The 18491-nt window shown below is 38.6% G+C and overlaps 1 protein-coding gene and 1 long non-coding RNA gene across 2 annotated transcripts in view; one reads left to right on the top strand and one right to left on the bottom strand.

The window, feature by feature from the left end:
* The window catches only part of LOC122863030 (serine/threonine-protein kinase D3-like), a 45188-nt gene extending 32482 nt beyond the window's left edge, over positions 1-12706 (bottom strand). The window contains 3 exon segments of the mRNA XM_044169059.1: positions 9887-10114; positions 10117-10565; positions 12053-12706. Of these exon segments, the coding sequence (XP_044024994.1) occupies positions 9887-10114; positions 10117-10182 (294 nt within the window). The 5' untranslated portion in view covers positions 10183-10565; positions 12053-12706.
* Positions 12707-13152: 446 nt separating this feature from the next.
* Positions 13153-17945, top strand: LOC122863095. The gene is made up of 3 exons (XR_006374906.1): positions 13153-13212; positions 16116-16217; positions 17005-17945. It is a non-coding gene; the product is annotated as an uncharacterized LOC122863095 (long non-coding RNA).
* The last annotated feature ends 546 nt before the right edge of the window (positions 17946-18491 follow it).

The following is an 18491-nucleotide window of genomic DNA, read 5'->3' as shown; positions in this document are numbered from 1 at the left end:
TAAATTTTAGGCCGTTGATCGAATTTTCTGATGAACGGTCACTGTAAAGATTTCATTCATACAATTTGACCAAAAAAATAAATAAATAAAAATCAGAAAAATGTGTGAGAAAAGATTAAATCTCATACAATTTTGATTAAATGGACTAAAGTGTTTTTAGTTTTCAGTCAATCTAAACTAATTTTGAACACTTTTTTTGTCAAAATACTAAAAAGTCTACAAAAATAAGTCAAAATGAACCCTGTTGAACTCAATAGTATGTACTGTCATGGCATGGTGAACGGTGTATGTTGTTATGGTAACGTGTGTGTGCTGGATTTGGGGTTCAGCAGTCTCTGCAGCCTGCAGACAGGCAGGTGGAGCAGCTTCCTGCCCTGAGCGGCTCTCTGTGTTAGCAGGATGTTAGCAGTGTGCAGGTAGCATGCAGCATGCTGACAGCAGGAAACCCAACCGACAGGTGACGAGCCAGAAGCTGCACGGATCACATTAGACGTACCACACACACACACACACACACACACATGCACACACACACAGAACGTCCATCGTGAATTATGGCTGAGGTCTTGTCACTGACACCCAGCAGTCATTAGCCACGTGGCTACATACCACCGCTCAAAACAATGACAGACGGAAACACGGGGAACAGGACAGTCTGATCCCAAAGGAAAGAGAGGGAACAGTCACTCTGTTGTTTCTGTACTCATCTCTTTGTAGTTATTTTGCCTCTAGCATACATCTACCATTTATCATCATTTATCTTATGTAAGACACGTTCGAAAGAAGCGGTTTCTGCTTAAGTATTAAACCATCTCTTTTCGTCTCTTCTGATTTGTAAATAAGTGAAGAAAATGCACCGGGACAAACAGCTCAGTGTCTGTCCTCTCATTCTGCAGCAGCTATGAAACCATGACTAAGCAGGGGAAAAAAATCCTCCATGTGGACTGAGTCTGAGTCAGGTCTGAACCAGAAGTGAAAACACTTCTGTTCAGCTGCCATGGCGACTCATTTGGCCTCTCGTCCAATCACGTTAGAGCCAGTCATCAGCTGCTGCATTCTCTGAGGTGAGCAGAGAAACACTAAGAGTTCTGTTAATGGATAAGAGTGTGTGTTTAATACACACTGATCCCCTCTTTATGGTTAATCCTCCATTAACGAGGTTTAATCTCCACACACACACCCACACACACGCACACACACACGATCCCTTTCACGTTCTATAACTCTTCTCAGACTCCCTCACCAAACTGAAGCCACATTTCTGACGACTGCACAGTCTAGTTTTGGTTGTCAGGGTCACAGAGGCCAAAACCTCCAGGCCCTGCCACGACCTGTGACCCCGATTCAGGAGCCGGAGCAGGGGGGCCGAGACGTCTCGGTCTCTAACGTTGGGCCATGTTTCTACCGGGTCGCGGGGATATCCATCACCTCTTAATCTGTGCAGCACTCATGCCATTATCAGAGAGACTAAGTGTTCATGGAGCCCAGTAATCCTGATTCTAAAAAGGGAGGACAGCACCCTCAACATCCGGTCCACAAAGACACACACAAAAAAAAAAACACACTGTAACTGCTTCATGAAGTTTATGTTAAAACATGATTCATACTTCTTACTTCATGTGCCTATTTCTTGAATTGCTTCCAAATTTTACAACAATTCTGGTATGTGGTGTAATGTAAAGGAGTAAATATTCTTGCAGTCAGATCGGGGCGATATGAAAACAAGACTAAGAGTCTACAGCCGCGTTAGCAAAATTGTCGCTCTGTGGAGGAAAAACTATATCAGACACAAATTACTATTTTAAGCATAAGATATACTATATCAGCGTTGTGCAAGAACGCGCTCAAATGATCACGCTCATGTTTTTGGTGAACGGTGAACTGAACGTATCCGTTTGCAACTAATGAACATGAGCATGAGCGTCGTTAGCGAGTTAACATCGCTCACTCACTGTGTTTTACGTCTTCAAATTGCTTCTTTTATTTAACCAAACAGTCCAAAACCTAAAAAATTACTTAAACGAGTAATCGATTATCAAAATAGTTAATTTTCTTTTGATCAACTAATCGATTAATCAACTAATCAACTCTAGATTGATCAGTCACTGTCACCAGCGGAGCCGAATCATTATCTCGCTATCAATTTAGTTACTCATTTACACTGTGATGTAGCACGTCTGCTCTTTTCCCCTGAAAGTTAATGTTATATTTCATTAAGACTGTAACAATTTCTTCTCACATTAGAGGACCGGGCTTGATCAGACGCTTCTGCAATAATATGTTGTAGGAAACCTTGAATTAATTAGTTAATATATATTTTATATGAGACAACATAATAATTTCCCAGGACAACTTATAACTTTAAGATCTAAATGATTTGATATCATTACAATTATAATAATTATTATTAAAAGTATCCAATAATGAACATAGGTGTCATTTCATTTAAGCTTATCATTTCATATTTTTTCACACATCTGACAGCAGCTTATAAAAACACTGGAGCCTGCAGATAAAAACAGCCGTCGCCTTCCGCTGCCGGAAGCTAAGAGCCTTTCAGCTCCTATAAAACTCTTCAACTCTTTCGTCGTACATGTGCAATTAGCCTGGAGGGAAGACACTAAAAGGGACTAATGGGAAATATGAAGGTAAACAGCAGTGCGGCTGTTTTCCCTGCATCCACTCGCTCTGTCACCTCGCTCAGGAAACAACAGGAAGCAGCGCTGAGTGGGTCAAGGTTGCCAGTGTGTGAGTGCGTGGGAGTTTCCTTCATCCACTTGTTAAAAGGCTGAAATCACTGCTGAATGCTACAAATGAAAAACCACATACACCTGAAGCTCCAACTGTTTTTCATCAATGGAGAAAAGTAAGTAACAGTGAGGCTTTTTTTTTTTTTTTTTTTTTTAATCAGCACTAAACACAAAGTACAGCTGAGGCTGATGGGAATGTCATTAGTTTTGCAGGTATTTGGTCATAAATCAAAGTATTGGACATATTAAAACTTTGACCTGATGATGGCGCTAGATTACAAAGTCAGAGGATCACAAAAGTTATTATAATTCATCCCCCAGGGACCATGAATGTCTGTACAAAATGTCATGGCAATAGTTGTTGAGATATTTCAGTCTGGACCAAAATGGCTAAAAGGGACCAAGATGCCTTTAAAAAATCAAACCACAGAGGGAATCAAACCCTGTTAGTACCTTGCTCTTCCTGTGGACCAACACAGGGAGAAGACAAGAGTTTATCTCCTCAGTGTTACAGCATCACTATCAGGATAACACACACACACACACACACACACACACACACACACACACACACACTGAATAAATCACTGCCCTACACACACACAGTGCTTTATGCTCCAAATCTGTCACTGTGACCACAACAACATACAGTAGTTCCTCCTGAGATACCTCAGTATATGTATGTGTGTGTGTGTGTGTGTGTGTGTGTGTGTGTGTGTGTGTGTGTGTGTGTGTGTGTGTGTGTGTGAGTTAAAGTGACCTCAGTGTTTCCTCTGGATTCATTCAGCAGAAACACGACCACAGAAACTAAGCCAGCTGGTTTAAGCTGTGATGCATCATTGATAAAGTTCAAAACAGCAGCAAATGTCCTGTTTATCTGTCCATGAGTGAAAAGGATATCAAAACCATGTTAACAGATTTTATAGACGTATATACAGAACTACAGAGACACTATGATCATATTGACGAAAGTATTGGAACCGTCAGTTGAACCAGTAACTGGGGGCAAAACAGGGAACCAAAACTAAAAACACATACACTGCACAAAAACCAAAGAGGAAGAAAACAAACTGCTCTGTAAAGGCCAGTGGAAAGAAGGACACATCCACCATGTTTTACTGAGAAATAAAAAGGTTTGAGATCCCCAGCAGTTGTAACACTAACTGAGGAAAACTTATGGCAAAGTTAAAGCAAAACAGAATTCTGTTAATTATATTACTATACAACTGTATCAGTCAAACAAAGAGCAGCATTATATAGATTTCAGATAATAATGTTTCTCTACAACAGATAAAGATCATTTTAGATTTAAAATAATGATTAAAAGCCGCCCTGCGGAGTTATCTTGTCATGTTCACATTCAGTGTTTCTCACCAAAATGCGTGTATCCTTGAGGTCTAAAAAAACATGTTGTTTGAATGTATTTCTTTCCTAAAATAAAACATTTACGATTATTTTTAATATTTGAACTGTGCATTGCTAACATCCGTGTTTGCCAGCTTGCAGTCTTCTTCTTCCTGGCTTCATGTTACAGAAGGTGCATGCATGGGGACCCACCCGTAAAAAACATCACTCCGTAGCGCTTCTAGTGGCCAGATCCTCCACAGGGTACCGTTCATTTCTATATTCTATATCAGTCTTTCACTCATCTTTATCTAAACCTAATAATTGATTAATCTATGGAAAAGCCTAAATAAATCTGTGGTTGAGACAGTGAATATTTACAGCAGAAATACACCAGGAGAAACTCACAGAGAACTCTCTGCTTATGTTTAGCAGGTATAATGTTTACCATGATCCCTACCTTAGTTTGGTGTGTTAGCATGCTAACATTTGCTAATTAGCACTAAACGCTAAGTACAGCTGAGGCTGATGGGAATGTCATTAGTTCTGCAGGAATTTGGTCATAAACCAAAGTATCTGTATGGTACTTATTCTTAATTAGAAGAATAAAAGCAATATTACGTCATTCTTTTTGACGCATTTAAGACCAAACTTTATGTCTGAGAGGCTGAAACATACCAGCCCTGGTCAACAAGTGATCAAAACATTATTTACAGGGGTTGAGAAATGAATAAAACACATGATTTATCAGCTGAATTTGAATTTCATTGCACAATCGGTGAAAAAACAAAACGATAATAAAGTGTCATAGTTTCTCATTTATTGCATTTGACAAATGATCAGATTCCTCTTTCTGTCTTACTCCCACATTCCACTTTTCTGTCAGTATGTTCAATATGTATAAATCATGTGTAGAAACTTTAATCATCAATTTGAGAAGAACTGAATAACAAAAAGAAAATGGTTTTAAAACCTATTGACCTATTAACTTATTAACCATTAGGGTGAATGAAACTGGATTATATTAATGACAATGATGGTAAAAATATGAATTAAGGAAAAATATGACAGCTAAGCTTACCCAAAATGAACAAAAGTAGGTCATACGTGCAGGTGTTGTTGGATTTGTCTTATTTAATTTGGGTTTTTTTATGTGATTTAATGTTAAGTGAGGAGGTTTAATCCGGTCATTTATTTTGTAAGACATTGAATTAACAACCATTAACAGTGTCTATCTGACACACTCACTCTCTTTAAACTTTTTAAAATCCCGGCTTAACTTTTCAAACTCCATTTGTCTTCTCATTAGACAAAAAATCCTCAGAAAAGCACCACGTTTCCAGTTGAGCTCTGATCCTGAACACACACAGCTGCTGTCTGAAACTAAATCGTGTTATAAAATCACTTTTTATCCTTTTTATAGCATCTCTTTAAGTTCTGTGCTCTCCTCTCATTCCTCTAAGCTGTCGTTTAAACTAACATTTTGGGTGAATGATTAAATGCACAAGTCTTAATGAGTCTCAAGCTGCAGTTCCTCTAACGGCCACTAGGCAGTTACAAGAAAACTTGAACAGTGTTGAAGTAAATGAAAAAACGCAAAGGAAGGAAGTGCATTCCTGGAAGTCTGAATTCAGGGCACAAAAGTTTTATTGTTGAATCGTAGCAGTGCAACAGTCACATTTAAAATACGTCCAACTGAGACGCTGACGCAGCCCTTGAATGTCAAAATATAAATGACCTTTAGCGCCGCTGCTTCACCTGCACCTACTGTACCTGTTGTTCGGATAAGAACCAGGAAGTGGGTTAGTTTCCATCTCACTAATGTCATCTAACAGGAAACAGGTCTGGGTTTAATATTTACTTTGCTCTGTCTAAAGGATCAAATCTAACCAGGATATCTGACGCTCATTTGCATCCAAATTGTCAGGTGGGGTGACATCATGTAAACGGGTAACCAGGTCTGTCCGCTTTAAAGTTGCATTACGTCAGATTTTCAATGTTGTAATGTCATGACCATAATGAGTGTTGGAAAAAGTACTCGGACCCTCGGACCCCCGGAGATGCTGTTATTATGTTTTAAATGATCGTTTAAGGTTTTTATTTACAGATTTATTTACAGTCTTTGTATTCGTTTATCTTCGTGTTATTTTACTGATCTCAAATTTATGTCTTTCTGTAACTTTTTACAGTCTAATGATTATTTGTACATTTTTAGACCTTATTATTCATTTATTTACATATTCATTGAACTATATCATTATCGTCATTGTGATCCAATAATCCCTTTTTATTTCAGGAGTGTGAAATAGGTTTTTAGGAAAATGGTTGTAAATGTCACCAGAGTTTGTTTTTTTTAGCAGGTCACCTTTGTAACATTGGGAAGAACTTGCTACCCATATTTTACACTGTTACACTTTTACTTTAAATTAAATAGTTATATTTTTCCAACTCAAGAATAACAGAAGAACAGATTCCAGGTTCATGACGTCCAATCAGGACACTCGCCCGCTCTACTTCACTGATTCATCGCCTAAACATCAAAATGAACCGAGACAATGTTTTTTCTTATCAAGTAATGATACATGAAAGTCAAGTTCAATTTCTCTGACTGATTGTGATTTTCTGAGTCCAATATTCACTCTCCTCTTAGCTCTGGTTTGGTCTCCACCAACTCCTGAGAATAAATATCTGGCTCTTTAGTTGCTAGTTGCTCCACTTCTCACAAGTTATTTATCTATCTAGTCTCTAACTTTGTCTGTTTGCTGTTTGGTGCTGGGCAGGGAGCTGGGAAAACAGCTGCCGGCTGCTGCTGCAGGAGGTTGATGAGAGCGACAGAACAGTAAATGTGCTGTTAAACCAAAACAACGAGCTAAAAAGAGGCTAAAAGGCGCTGCAGAGCTGCAGAGTTGATGATAATCCTCTGTAGGTTCATCACACAGAGTGATCTGAGTCAATGTCAACAGTCATCATTCAGTAAAGAGTTTCATTAAACAATCCAGGATGGGACTCTGTGTGTGTGTGTGTGTGTGTGTGTGTGTGTGTGTGTGTGTGTGTGTGTGTGTGCGTACATTGGAGGTCGTACTACAGAGGAGGGGAACTTCCCTACTTCCTAACCCCCTTTACCACTCACACACACACACACACACACACACACACACACACACACACACACGGCAGGAGAGAGGTGACATAACAGCAGCACATCAAACCCGAAGCTTCCATCCACCCACAGACAAGAGCTCACAGCTCCATGATGTGGACACAAAAGCAGGAAGGAGAAAATTCCAGTGATGATGTCATTTTGTAGGCCAAAGTGGAACCTAGTTCCACCTGCTGAAGGACATTTCTGCTCTGGTTTTTAAATCAGTTAAGAAAATTCACAAGTAGCTGTCATATTCCCATATTCTGCGTAACATCACCCTGCCTAAATATCATCTGTCACAGCACAAAGCAGCAGTGCTGGAAAGTAACTAAGTACATTTACTCAAGTACTTGGACTTTACTTGAGTATTTCCATTTTATGCTACTTTATACTCCGCTACATTTCAGAGGGAAATATTCTACTTTTTATTCCATCGTTAGTTGCAGCCCTAACTGAGTGCAACAGCAAATCAAAATGCTGATATCACATCACGTGACTTTTAGTCACCACCAGCTTTCCAAACAGCAGGCACCACACCTGAGCGTTGACGCTTTTAGCTGCAGTTACTCTAATGACCACTAGATACTGGACCAAAACACACAGATGAATTGAAGTGAATGAGAAAACCCCCAAATTCTCTCTAGAAAAATGCAATCAGTTCATTTTGTCCACATACAGTTCACCTCTCAGTAGATAATTAACTTTGTCTAAAGTGCATCTTCGTTATATATATATATCTTCGAATATTTACTGTTCCATGAAAAAGAGTTTGGACACGTTTGCCATGATTGACACAGGTCTCTCAACCCAGGCTCATCAATTCATATACAGTGAGAACAATCAGCAGCACTGAGAAACAAACTGACCACCCTGCTACTCCTCCAACACAACACACAGCTGTGAAACAGGAAGTGAAGAGTGCTGACACAGCAACATCGACCAGGAAGTGACATTCCCTGTGAAAATACCTTTTCCTTAGCCAGTGACAAGACACGACAAGTGAAAGTGTATGACAACAAAGCTGCATGTGAAAGGTACAGTTAGTTAGTCTGTCCAACACTTTGCTCCAGAGCAAAATATCTCAACAACCACTGACTGAAAGACCAGTCGCAACAATCAATAAATTCATCAATTAACCAACCAATCAGTCACTGAGAGGTTGGAAATGCAACAGTGGGAGTTACTGGAAGAAGTTCAAATGAGAGCATCATCGGGTTTTCCTCTCTTTCCGCCGTCATGCCCTGCAAAACAGGTGAACCTATTTGGTTTTGCAAAGAGTGTGTGTGTGTGTGAGTGTGTGTGTGTGTGTGTTGGCGGAGTGCAGTAAGTACAGGTGGTGTGTTCAGTGCGAGCGGTAAAACCAGTAGATGGTGAGAGATAAAAGTCGAGCTGAGAGCAGATGCCTGAACTATCAGTTGGTTACGCCAGGTTCACCAAAACTCTGCGTCCAATATAAAAATCAACTGAACTGGAAGAGTATGAATCAGAACCGATCAGATTACAAAATAGTGTGATGTTTTCTGTGGAACCGCATTGTGTTTACAGAAGAAAAGAAGATGACTTTGGGATCATAATGCTAAAATCTTTTGTCATAGTTACGAGATGCTAAGTCACACTGGCTTTGCAATAATTGATCGCAACTGCAACGGCAAACCTTTCTATGGAAACACATTTTATTTACAAATTTAAAAAAAACTCATTTGGGACATTTTATCATAGTTAAAGGTCCAGTGTGTGACATTTAGGAGGAACTATTGGCAGAAATGAAATATAATATTCATAAGTCTGTTTTCATTAGTGTATAATCACCTGAAAATAAGAATCGTTGTGTTTTCATTACCTTAGAATAAGCCGTTTTTATCTACAGAGGGAGCGGGTCCCCTTCCACGGAGGCCGCCATGTTGCACCGCCATGTTTCTACAGTAGCCCAGAACAGACACACCAAACACTGGCTCTAGATAGGGTCTTTTGCTTTTTTCGCAGCCACCGTAGTTTCTCCTGCACGCTTGGAAGGGGAGGGTGAGGCGAGCGGTATTCAAATGGTTGCAAACTGCAATTTCACCGCTAGTTGCCACTAAATCCTCCACACTGGACCTTTAAGGCCCAGTCAGACTAGCTTTTAAAGCAGCAAAACCAATTGATTCTAATGGAGCAACCACCAGTTTTACTTAATGATGAACTTTGACACACAAATTTGTGCCGTTTACCAATACCAAGCCGTCTTGACAGTGCTGACGTCTCCACTGTGCTCCACGAAAGAGACATGGTTAGCGGTTAGCTCGCCAGCTACAGTAGTTCACCAACAAACCCTGCAAGTTGTCACCATGTCGCCAGGATGCTAGAGCCAAACATCTGGCGAAAATAGAGTACATGCATGAATTTTGCTGTGCCACGTTCTGGTGTGACCGGGCCTGTATCTCATGGCTACAACAAACCCACAAGATAAAAGGTCTCGTAATTATGAGATAAGGATCTCATCATTTTGAGATATTTTCCCATAATTACGAGAACATTTTTCTCATTTTGGGCAAAAAATGTAAAACTTGGAATTCTGGAAAAAAAGAAAATCTCATAGTGGAAGTGTAGCACACATAAGAAATGACCCCCTACGATCAAAGATCAGAAGCCAAATAAAGTCTGCGAAATGTACCTTCTGATCCACGATGGAGCAGACGAGCTCCCTGACAGCAGACAGTGAGTGGTCTCCGGGGTCGAGGGTGACCGTCTCCCTGGTGAGTCCGATCTGAAGCAGGAAGGAGACTCCATGGACGGAGCATCGTGAGTTTGTGGGGCTGGGGGCCGTCTGGCTGCCGTTGGACAGCCGGCTGCAGAGGGTGGCGGGCGGGCTGGGGGACGGCGACGGGGTGGGTGGGGCAGCATGCTGAGGGAGGGTGGGAAAGAACGCGGAGAGGCCAGCGACGGCGGCGGGCTGCTGTCGGCTGACATTGGCTGCTATCTGTGACGTCGTGCAAGCAGGAGAGACGCGTCGTAGGTGAACGACATCCAAAAAAAGTGTCCGACTGCTCGGGTTTGTCGATCAGCCGAGCGTTTTCTGTCCCCTTGTTTGCCTCAATTCACATTTCTCAACACTAAAATCCTGCAAGAAAGGTTTCCTCTCGCTGCCGGGCATCTCTCAGGTAGAAACGAACCAAAAAAATCCCTGAAGCAAAAAGCTCAGGATCCTGGGAAGGTCAACTTTAAAGAGTTTTAAAACACAGTAACATCCGCAGGCCTCCTGCTGCGTGGAACTGTGGATCGTGTTGCGAGCAGAAAAACAACCATGAAACTACAGATCTGTAGTTTCTCTTCACTGTTTTCACTGGCCGCATCTGTTGAGAATCAAAGACAACATGTTAAAGAATTATTCCCAACATCATTTCTTGAGACAGGTGTGTAGGAGAGGGACGAGCCGAAGGAAAGCCTGATGCTTTGAAGGTCTAGCACCGAAACGTCGCAAATAAATGTACTGTTGCAAGTTAGACCAGAGTGTGGAAGTTTATTTGCAACTAAAGGATTATTCCCAAAAGTTTATCTCTCCCTATATATAGTATATGTACAGTTTTAATAGAAATGTTGCAGTTATTCAGACTGTTACTGCTGTCACTTTCCTTTAACATAAATTCATTTGGTATCCTCGTAATAACTTCTAAAATCATCAGAAGATAAAAATAAGTCTTTACAAAGTCACCTACACGAAAGGTCACTCGGGACATAAGGATAAAAGGAAATGTCATGAGGTGCAGTAAGGTCATTAAAAACGTATCATTATGTAATACCAAAATATCACCCAGCCCTGAAGCCCTGTTTCTATTTTAAACATGTTTGTGTTTAAGGAATCTTTCGAACTACGAACTTTAACGTCCTGTTGGCCTTTTCCTGAATTAGTCAAACTCAAAAACCTTGTCCCGTTTCAGTCTTTGAACCTCAAATATCAATAATGGCATCTGTCAGTATCAGCTGTGCTCTAATTAGGCAAGTAAACTTAGTTTTCTGGATGAATTCAACATCACTCCTATATTACTGCAAGAACTATATCACGTCGTAGCATGTTTTCATTTCAAATTGTGCCAAATATTATATCATGCAGAGTTTAGACCTCCGCTGCAGAAACTATAGCTCTATAACATTATGTTTGAGTTTGATTTGTGAAACATCTGCAGACAATAAAATAAACGCTCAGGTCAACCAAATTACCAAAACAATAGACAAATAAACATATTTTCTCCTATTTTAGGCTGCTTTGGGTGAATGGACCCTTTAAGCATCTGTAGTTAAAACAGACAGGAAGGAGTGCCATGTTATATTATATATTGCAAGTCTGAACTTACCTGAACCTTTCATTTAAGTTGATCATTTTTGTACTGTAACAAATTCTCATGTCATGGTCCGTCCTAAATACTCCAGATTTTAAGGACAATTTAAGATTTTAGTTCAATAACACATTAAAATCCATGTGACTGACTCATAACTGTGACTTTTTCCCCTGTGACCATGAATACTACTGAAAACTTCATACTCTATATCGTTAATAGTCATGTTTCTCCATGTTGCTCACCTGTGTTTGCCAGGGGAACCACAGAACAACAAATGCAACACCAAAACATAATAATAATCATAACAATAATAATAATAATTATGATTATTATTAATTGCTCGGTTGATTTTCACATGTGTAGCTTTTCTCTTGTCACATCTGGATATTAAAACAACTGAGTATAGCTGTATAAAGTTTGAACATAAAGCAACAGGCTCTCCTCCCGCAGGATCTTTTTATTGCATTCACACGGATGAAAAGAGAAGTTAAAGGCATCGTTACCTCTGAGAGCAGGGCGGGTTTTCCGCTTCCATCGGCGCAGAAAACAAGAAATGTGCGTTAAACTCCCATCCAGCGGCAGCTCGGGCCGCTCCACGGCCGAATTTAACGAGCCCAGTCCCGGTTCCTCCGCTGTACTCGGTCCCCCCGGGCCTGGAGGGGGGTGGGGGGGAGACTTAAAGCAGGTAGACTGAACCGTCAGACTTTTTCTTGTCTCGTTTCTCTCCGAACTTCCCAGACAGACAGCGGCTCAACCGAGCAGCTCCAGCTTCATGCGGATCTGATTATCAGAGCTACAAACACACAGAAACAATCTGTCGCTCACACCGGGGAGGAGGAGCCACCGGAAGAGGTCTCACTCTGACTGCATTTCCAGGGACCGGACAGCCAGAGTCTCTGCAAACAAACCCAACAAGCTAGCTAGAGTGAAAAACCAGGGTAACCCCTGTGAAATTGTAAAATATGTAAAAGTGACCAGAAATTATTTTTGGCTACTGTTTGACAAGATAATAAATAAATTAAATATAATTTAGTATAGTATTTAGAGTTTGCTCAATTGGCATGGCAACAGCTCAATTGTCAAGATAGCTGAGCTCTCTCAATGACAGCTAGCTAAGCAAACTCCATCTGCTGAGGAAGACCAACTGTGAAAGAAAGAAAAGGCTAGTATTATTTTTGTCAAACTACTGTTTCAAAGATCAAGAGTTAACTTTTACGCTCAAATGTTACTTTTAGTTATCAGTTGGTTATGTTCAAACCACAGCTAACGCTAGCTAACACACTAGCCCCAAGTCACGGAGCTAGCATCCGTTTTTCTGAAAGATAGTATCTCACAATCTTTGAAAAGCCCAACACTTACACTTACTTACTGTTTTTAAGATATTTCCAGAATCCTCAGACATTTCTAAAGTTTTCTAATCTGAATAAAAAAAGATAATATATCCACTTCATGATAAAAAAGGATTTTTAAACTGTTAGCCAAACTGCTATTTATTTACTAAACCAAACAAAGACTGCAGCCATAAATGAATGTATCTTTTTTTTAACGTTACTTTATAATATGAACTGTTTTTATACACAATAACACATTTTCTCTGCTTTGTACAGAACAAGGAGATAATTTCCGGCTACCATTTCAGGAAATAGTCACAATTTACAAACAGGTAAAACATCTTTTAACCTTCATTTCTATAGTGCAGTGGATGAAAATATATATATATATATTTTATCCTGATGATTACACTAGTCTTTGAGATTCTTGAATAACTTTGAAACACTGTTAAGTGTTGGTCAACAGATTTATCTTTCTGAAAAACGGATGCTAGCTCTGTGACTCAAATTGGGGTTAGTATTAGCTGAACGTTAGCTAACACAGACCAAGGCTAAGCTAAGCTAACACATGCTTAGCTCTGTGGCTCGAATGTAATGAAAACACATGAGGCACTAATTTAGGCTAAGCTAATGTTAGCTAGCTAGCTAACGCTTGAGGAAATAAATAGCAGAAATGCTAATACTTTTGTGTGCAAAGGCAGTGTGGAACAAATGATATGCATACTGAGTGAATACAAAAACAAACTAAAACTGACATTAATCTGTGAGATACTGAGGGAACCTTTCTGATAAATCGTTCCTTCGAATTAATGACTCTTTTATACCTCAGAGTGATGCATCTTTTACATAGACAATCATTGCCTGCTCCCTGCCATTGCATTTCGTCAGATAAATCTGTGGCGCCCTCTCCTGATGGAAACCACTACATTACCCAAAGTGCAACCTCTTAACTTCTTAAAAACAATTTAGGCAGAGGTGAAGGACGTACTTAGATCTTTTACTTAAGTAAAAGTAGCAATACCATAGTGTAGAAATGCTCTTTTACAAGAAAATGTCCTGCATTCAACATTTTACTTCAATAAAAGTACAAAAGTATTAGGGTCAAAATATACTTAAATTACCGAAAGTAAAAGTACTCATTATGCAGAATGGCCTATTTCAGAATAATGTATATTATATTATTGAGTTAAAATTATTGATGCATTAATATGTTCATCACTTTAATGTTGCTGCAGGTAAAGGTGGAGCTTATTTTAATTACTTTATCTGCTGGGCAGCTTGTGAATTTCCCCCCGGGGAAGTTTTATCTTAATCTATAATATTACATCCTACATTTGTTGATTATTTTTTGTATTATTAACCTGAATCTGCAAAGTAACTGGTAAAGTACCTCAAAATTGTACTTAAGTACAGTACTTGAGTAAATGTACTTAGTTTCCGCCACTGAATTAAGGCTATGGCAAAACGTAAATTAACAACTTTAACTTAATTATAGTACTTGATTATACTGCAAAATAACTACCACCAAAATGTGGTGTACTGAAAAGTAACACAACCAAAGACACACAGACCGTTTTAAATTCCTTAAATAAAATTAAATAAATGAACCTGGCTTACTATTAACATTTTATGGAGAGTGCAGTTGTATAACTGTACAAAAAACAAAGCAAAAATCAAATTTGAGTTTTTATTTTCAGAAGATCAAAGTGTTTTCAGGCTCTCCAGCTCCCTAACACTGCAGTAACTCCACCAGTCCTTTTCCTGAGCTGCTGTGTGTACAATAATAATAATAATAATATATATTGTTCCAGTCTCGGGCACCTTTATCTGCAGCTATTGTCCAGAGCGGCGCTGCAGCCGGCTCAGGGTAAATATGGCTCGGTTACCACGGTTCAGCCCTCCTCTAGCAGGAATCGCTTATAGAGATTGGCTGTTGGTGTTTTCAGAGCGAGGACGAGAAGATCTCACATACAGGAGCACAATGAAAACTGAAGGTCAAATGTCATATGAGGGAAGGAGAGATTGATAGAGGGAGGTTAAACTAATTAACTAATAAAAGTGAGAACAGCCGGAGACACAACAAACCAATTGTTCTTATTTCCTTCCTCAAATCAAGGCATTAATGACAATAACAATAATAACATTAAGTAAAAGTAAAAGGTCTTTTGTTCACGGAGGCTCTAATTAAGGGATTTTATGCCCTAAGTGTAATGTGTTATTAATGTGAAGAAAAACAATTCAGTATATCCATACTTGATTAAATATAACCCCTGAGTGTTTATCTTAATTTGCTGCCATAATAATAATAACTTCTCCGTTTCCTCACTCTTCTGCCTGTAGTATAATAGTTGTTGGTAACATGGCTGAATCTGCTTAAATTAAATAATAAAAATATAATAAAAAACAGACCATGAGCCTCTTAAGAAATCTTTTAAGAGAAGAAACAGAGGGTTTTGATATTAATTCATTTCAAGTTCCTGGGTCCTTGACATTTTAATTATATTATTAGAAAGAAAGCAGTCAAACATTTATTTAAATAAATATATAAATGTGTTTATTTATCCTTCTATGGGACATGTGTACTGGGCCTGCTTTTACTGATTTGTGTCAATGGAGGGCGATGTTTCTCTACAAGTCAGCTGTAGTGGATCCATCCAAGTTTAGGATTTCTTTAAATCAAGAAATCATTTAACTGGTTTAAAACAAAAGTCCCACAGCAATGTGACTGCAGGCATTCAGTAATGATGATGTTGGAAATTTTTGCAGCTGGATCTTCAAGTCCTTCAAGTTGGTGTGTTACAGCTAACAAGAACAGAGAAGGACGACTGGAGGTAGTCATCCTCAGAGGCTCTGGTCCTTTGGTGCGAAGATATTAAGGAAGCTAATAGAGTTTCTCAGAACAAACATACCAAACTTTTAATAAATGTTAACGTTTTGTAGAATGTTTTTGGCTCGGGAACAGACAAAAAGGGAATTAGCTGTGATGGGTGTGACTGTGAGCTTATAAAACACTGTTGATTTTTACACTTTTTTTCATAGTTGCATCAACACTACTGCCCATTAACACAGCTGTTTTCCTTCATCTTCATTAGATTAGAGACAGATACATATTCATTAAACTGAAAGTCCAAAACTTTCACTTTGTACAACTGAATTTCCTTTTCTTTTCTTTTTTCTTTTTTTTTTTAAACCATTCTCACACACCTTTCATCTCCATCTCCCACATTAAATATAGGTAAAAGGAGCCCTCACCACTCTGGACCCTTCATGAACTTTACCAACAAGAATCAGAGCAGGAAGCCCCGCCCACACCAGCTCTTCAGAATGCTGCATTCAGGTGCTGTCAGACATAGCAGTTTTTCACAAACACTGCTTGTGAAAGTTCAATGTGAACATGCAGATGCATGATGCTACAATTTTATATTGCAGCCTTTGAAAGTATTTTATGTAAAGGTTTTATTTTGGGGGGGTGGGGGTTTTCCTTACCTGAATCGAGGGTCTACAGACAGAGGGTGTCATCTGCTGTACAGATTGTAAAGCCCTTGAGGCAGATTTGTGATATTGGGCTATATAAATAAAATTGACTTGACTTTTTGAAAATATTAACAAAAAATGATAAAGAGTAGTAATAGTAGTAGTAGTAGTTCCCAACCTATGGGTCAGGACCCCCACAATATTTATAATTAATTTAGGAAAGCAGAAAAATCATATTGCTGCTGCACCAAATGATTATTTTTTCCCCTGATTTTCTCTTTATGCTTTTTTTTTTCCTTGTGAATTACGACATAATTTTAACACGGCTTTGTTTTCAAAGGTCACAAGTTGGGAGCCACATTACTTAGAGTCTAAGTAATGAGGGAATGTCTGAAAAGATGTCAAAAGATTTGTGGTTTTCACCGAAAGCCAATGTGTAATTAGTACGATAATGGCAATTTTTCAGTTTTATTTCAGTGTTCGGTAGTTAATGTAAAGTTAAATATCGCAGGTTGGATGAAAGATTTTGCTACTGTACTTTTCTGACCCCATGACATTTCCTCTAGATACACTTTTAGGACAAACATTGTGTTGTATGTTCAGATTGTGGAGTACAATGAATAATGCAATCTCTGTGTTTTCACTCCCAGTTGATGTTCCTCTCAGCCAGCACAGTTCAGAGCTCTGCCCCTGCGAGCAGAGCCTGACGTGCTCTTCCCATGGGAAACGTCTGCAGACCCTAAAAAAGCTTAAAGAGCCAACACCCAGCACACATGACAGGGCTGCTGTGGAGCTCAGCAGATGAAAGATCTGATTAGAGGCTGAAGGAATTGCTTTTTTAATGTGAGAATCTCTCATTTGAAGACTTTGTTTCATACGGCGGTCAAGAGGAGGCCGGGCTGGATAAACACTTTACGTGCATTAATTCATCTATCTTTGCATGCATTTTATGTTACCATAGTGCTGATATTTAGCCTGTTGCTAATTTCATTCAAAAGTCCAAAAGAAATTTAAAATTTTTCTGTATATTATGTTGCAAGATTCTACATTTGGGTTGTTTATATCCTATGAAAACTGTAAACTCTCACATCATATTGTATGAAAATTGAAGACCCTAATTTTTTAATCAGTGTTACAGTTTTCATTTCACCTGCTTTAATGTAAAAAGAATCACCCTGGTCGAGTCCACATGGTCTATACATTTACACTTTGTGAAAAACTGTTTGCATTTGTTTTTGTATAAATAGGTTTTAGTTTCCATTTTTCAATATTTAGAATAAATGATGTAATATTTAGGTTAAATAAGTTTACTTGGTTGATAAATGAAATGGGAAACCTGATGGGATTACATGATTTACAACGTGGAGATTTAAAAATAATGATAAAAATGTGTATTTTTGTGTGTAGTTTAAGATTTCATATTCATAAAAAGAAATGGTTTAAGGAGGAACCAAATCTTTGTATTACAACTTGTATTTTAGCTCAAAGCCTGAAGAACTCTTGCTTGTGAAGTTGGCTTATAAGGTGTTTTCTCATGCATCATATATTTCTCTTTCTAGTACAGTAAAAAATAAATAAATTACATAAAAGACACGTTGAAGGTAACATACATTTGTAAGTTCAAGAAGAATTGTTTGCATATATTATTGAGTTTATTTCTGAATTTGATACATTTACTCTTATGAATGAAAAAAGTGAATTATCAGGTTAATAATACAGCAGTGCTTATACTTATTCATGGCATAGACATGGAAATTAAACAACACATGATCAAAACATGAAATAAATTCGGGAAGGATATGATCAATTATAAAAGCAGTAATATCAGACCAAAAATAATGTACATGAGAGCAATCACACAAGTTAAAATCATCAACATCGTGTACGTATCACCCATCTGTAAATCCTGCACACTGTATATACTTTATATAGACATGTATACATGCATATACTGTACATAACCACACACTTCATGTTTACAAAGTAATCTAGTACTTTATCCATTCAATATTTATTCCTTTGCACTATTCTACAGAACACTTGACTTGTATATAGACACTGTATGTTGTTGGTTATTGTTGCTTTTTATATGTATTTGTATAGACACCTATTTTTCACCTTCTTGTATGTACATAAT

Source organism: Siniperca chuatsi, linkage group LG16 (assembly GCF_020085105.1).
Source record: "Siniperca chuatsi isolate FFG_IHB_CAS linkage group LG16, ASM2008510v1, whole genome shotgun sequence".
Lineage (NCBI taxonomy): Eukaryota > Metazoa > Chordata > Actinopteri > Centrarchiformes > Sinipercidae > Siniperca > Siniperca chuatsi.
This window is presented reverse-complemented; position numbering and strand designations above follow the sequence as displayed.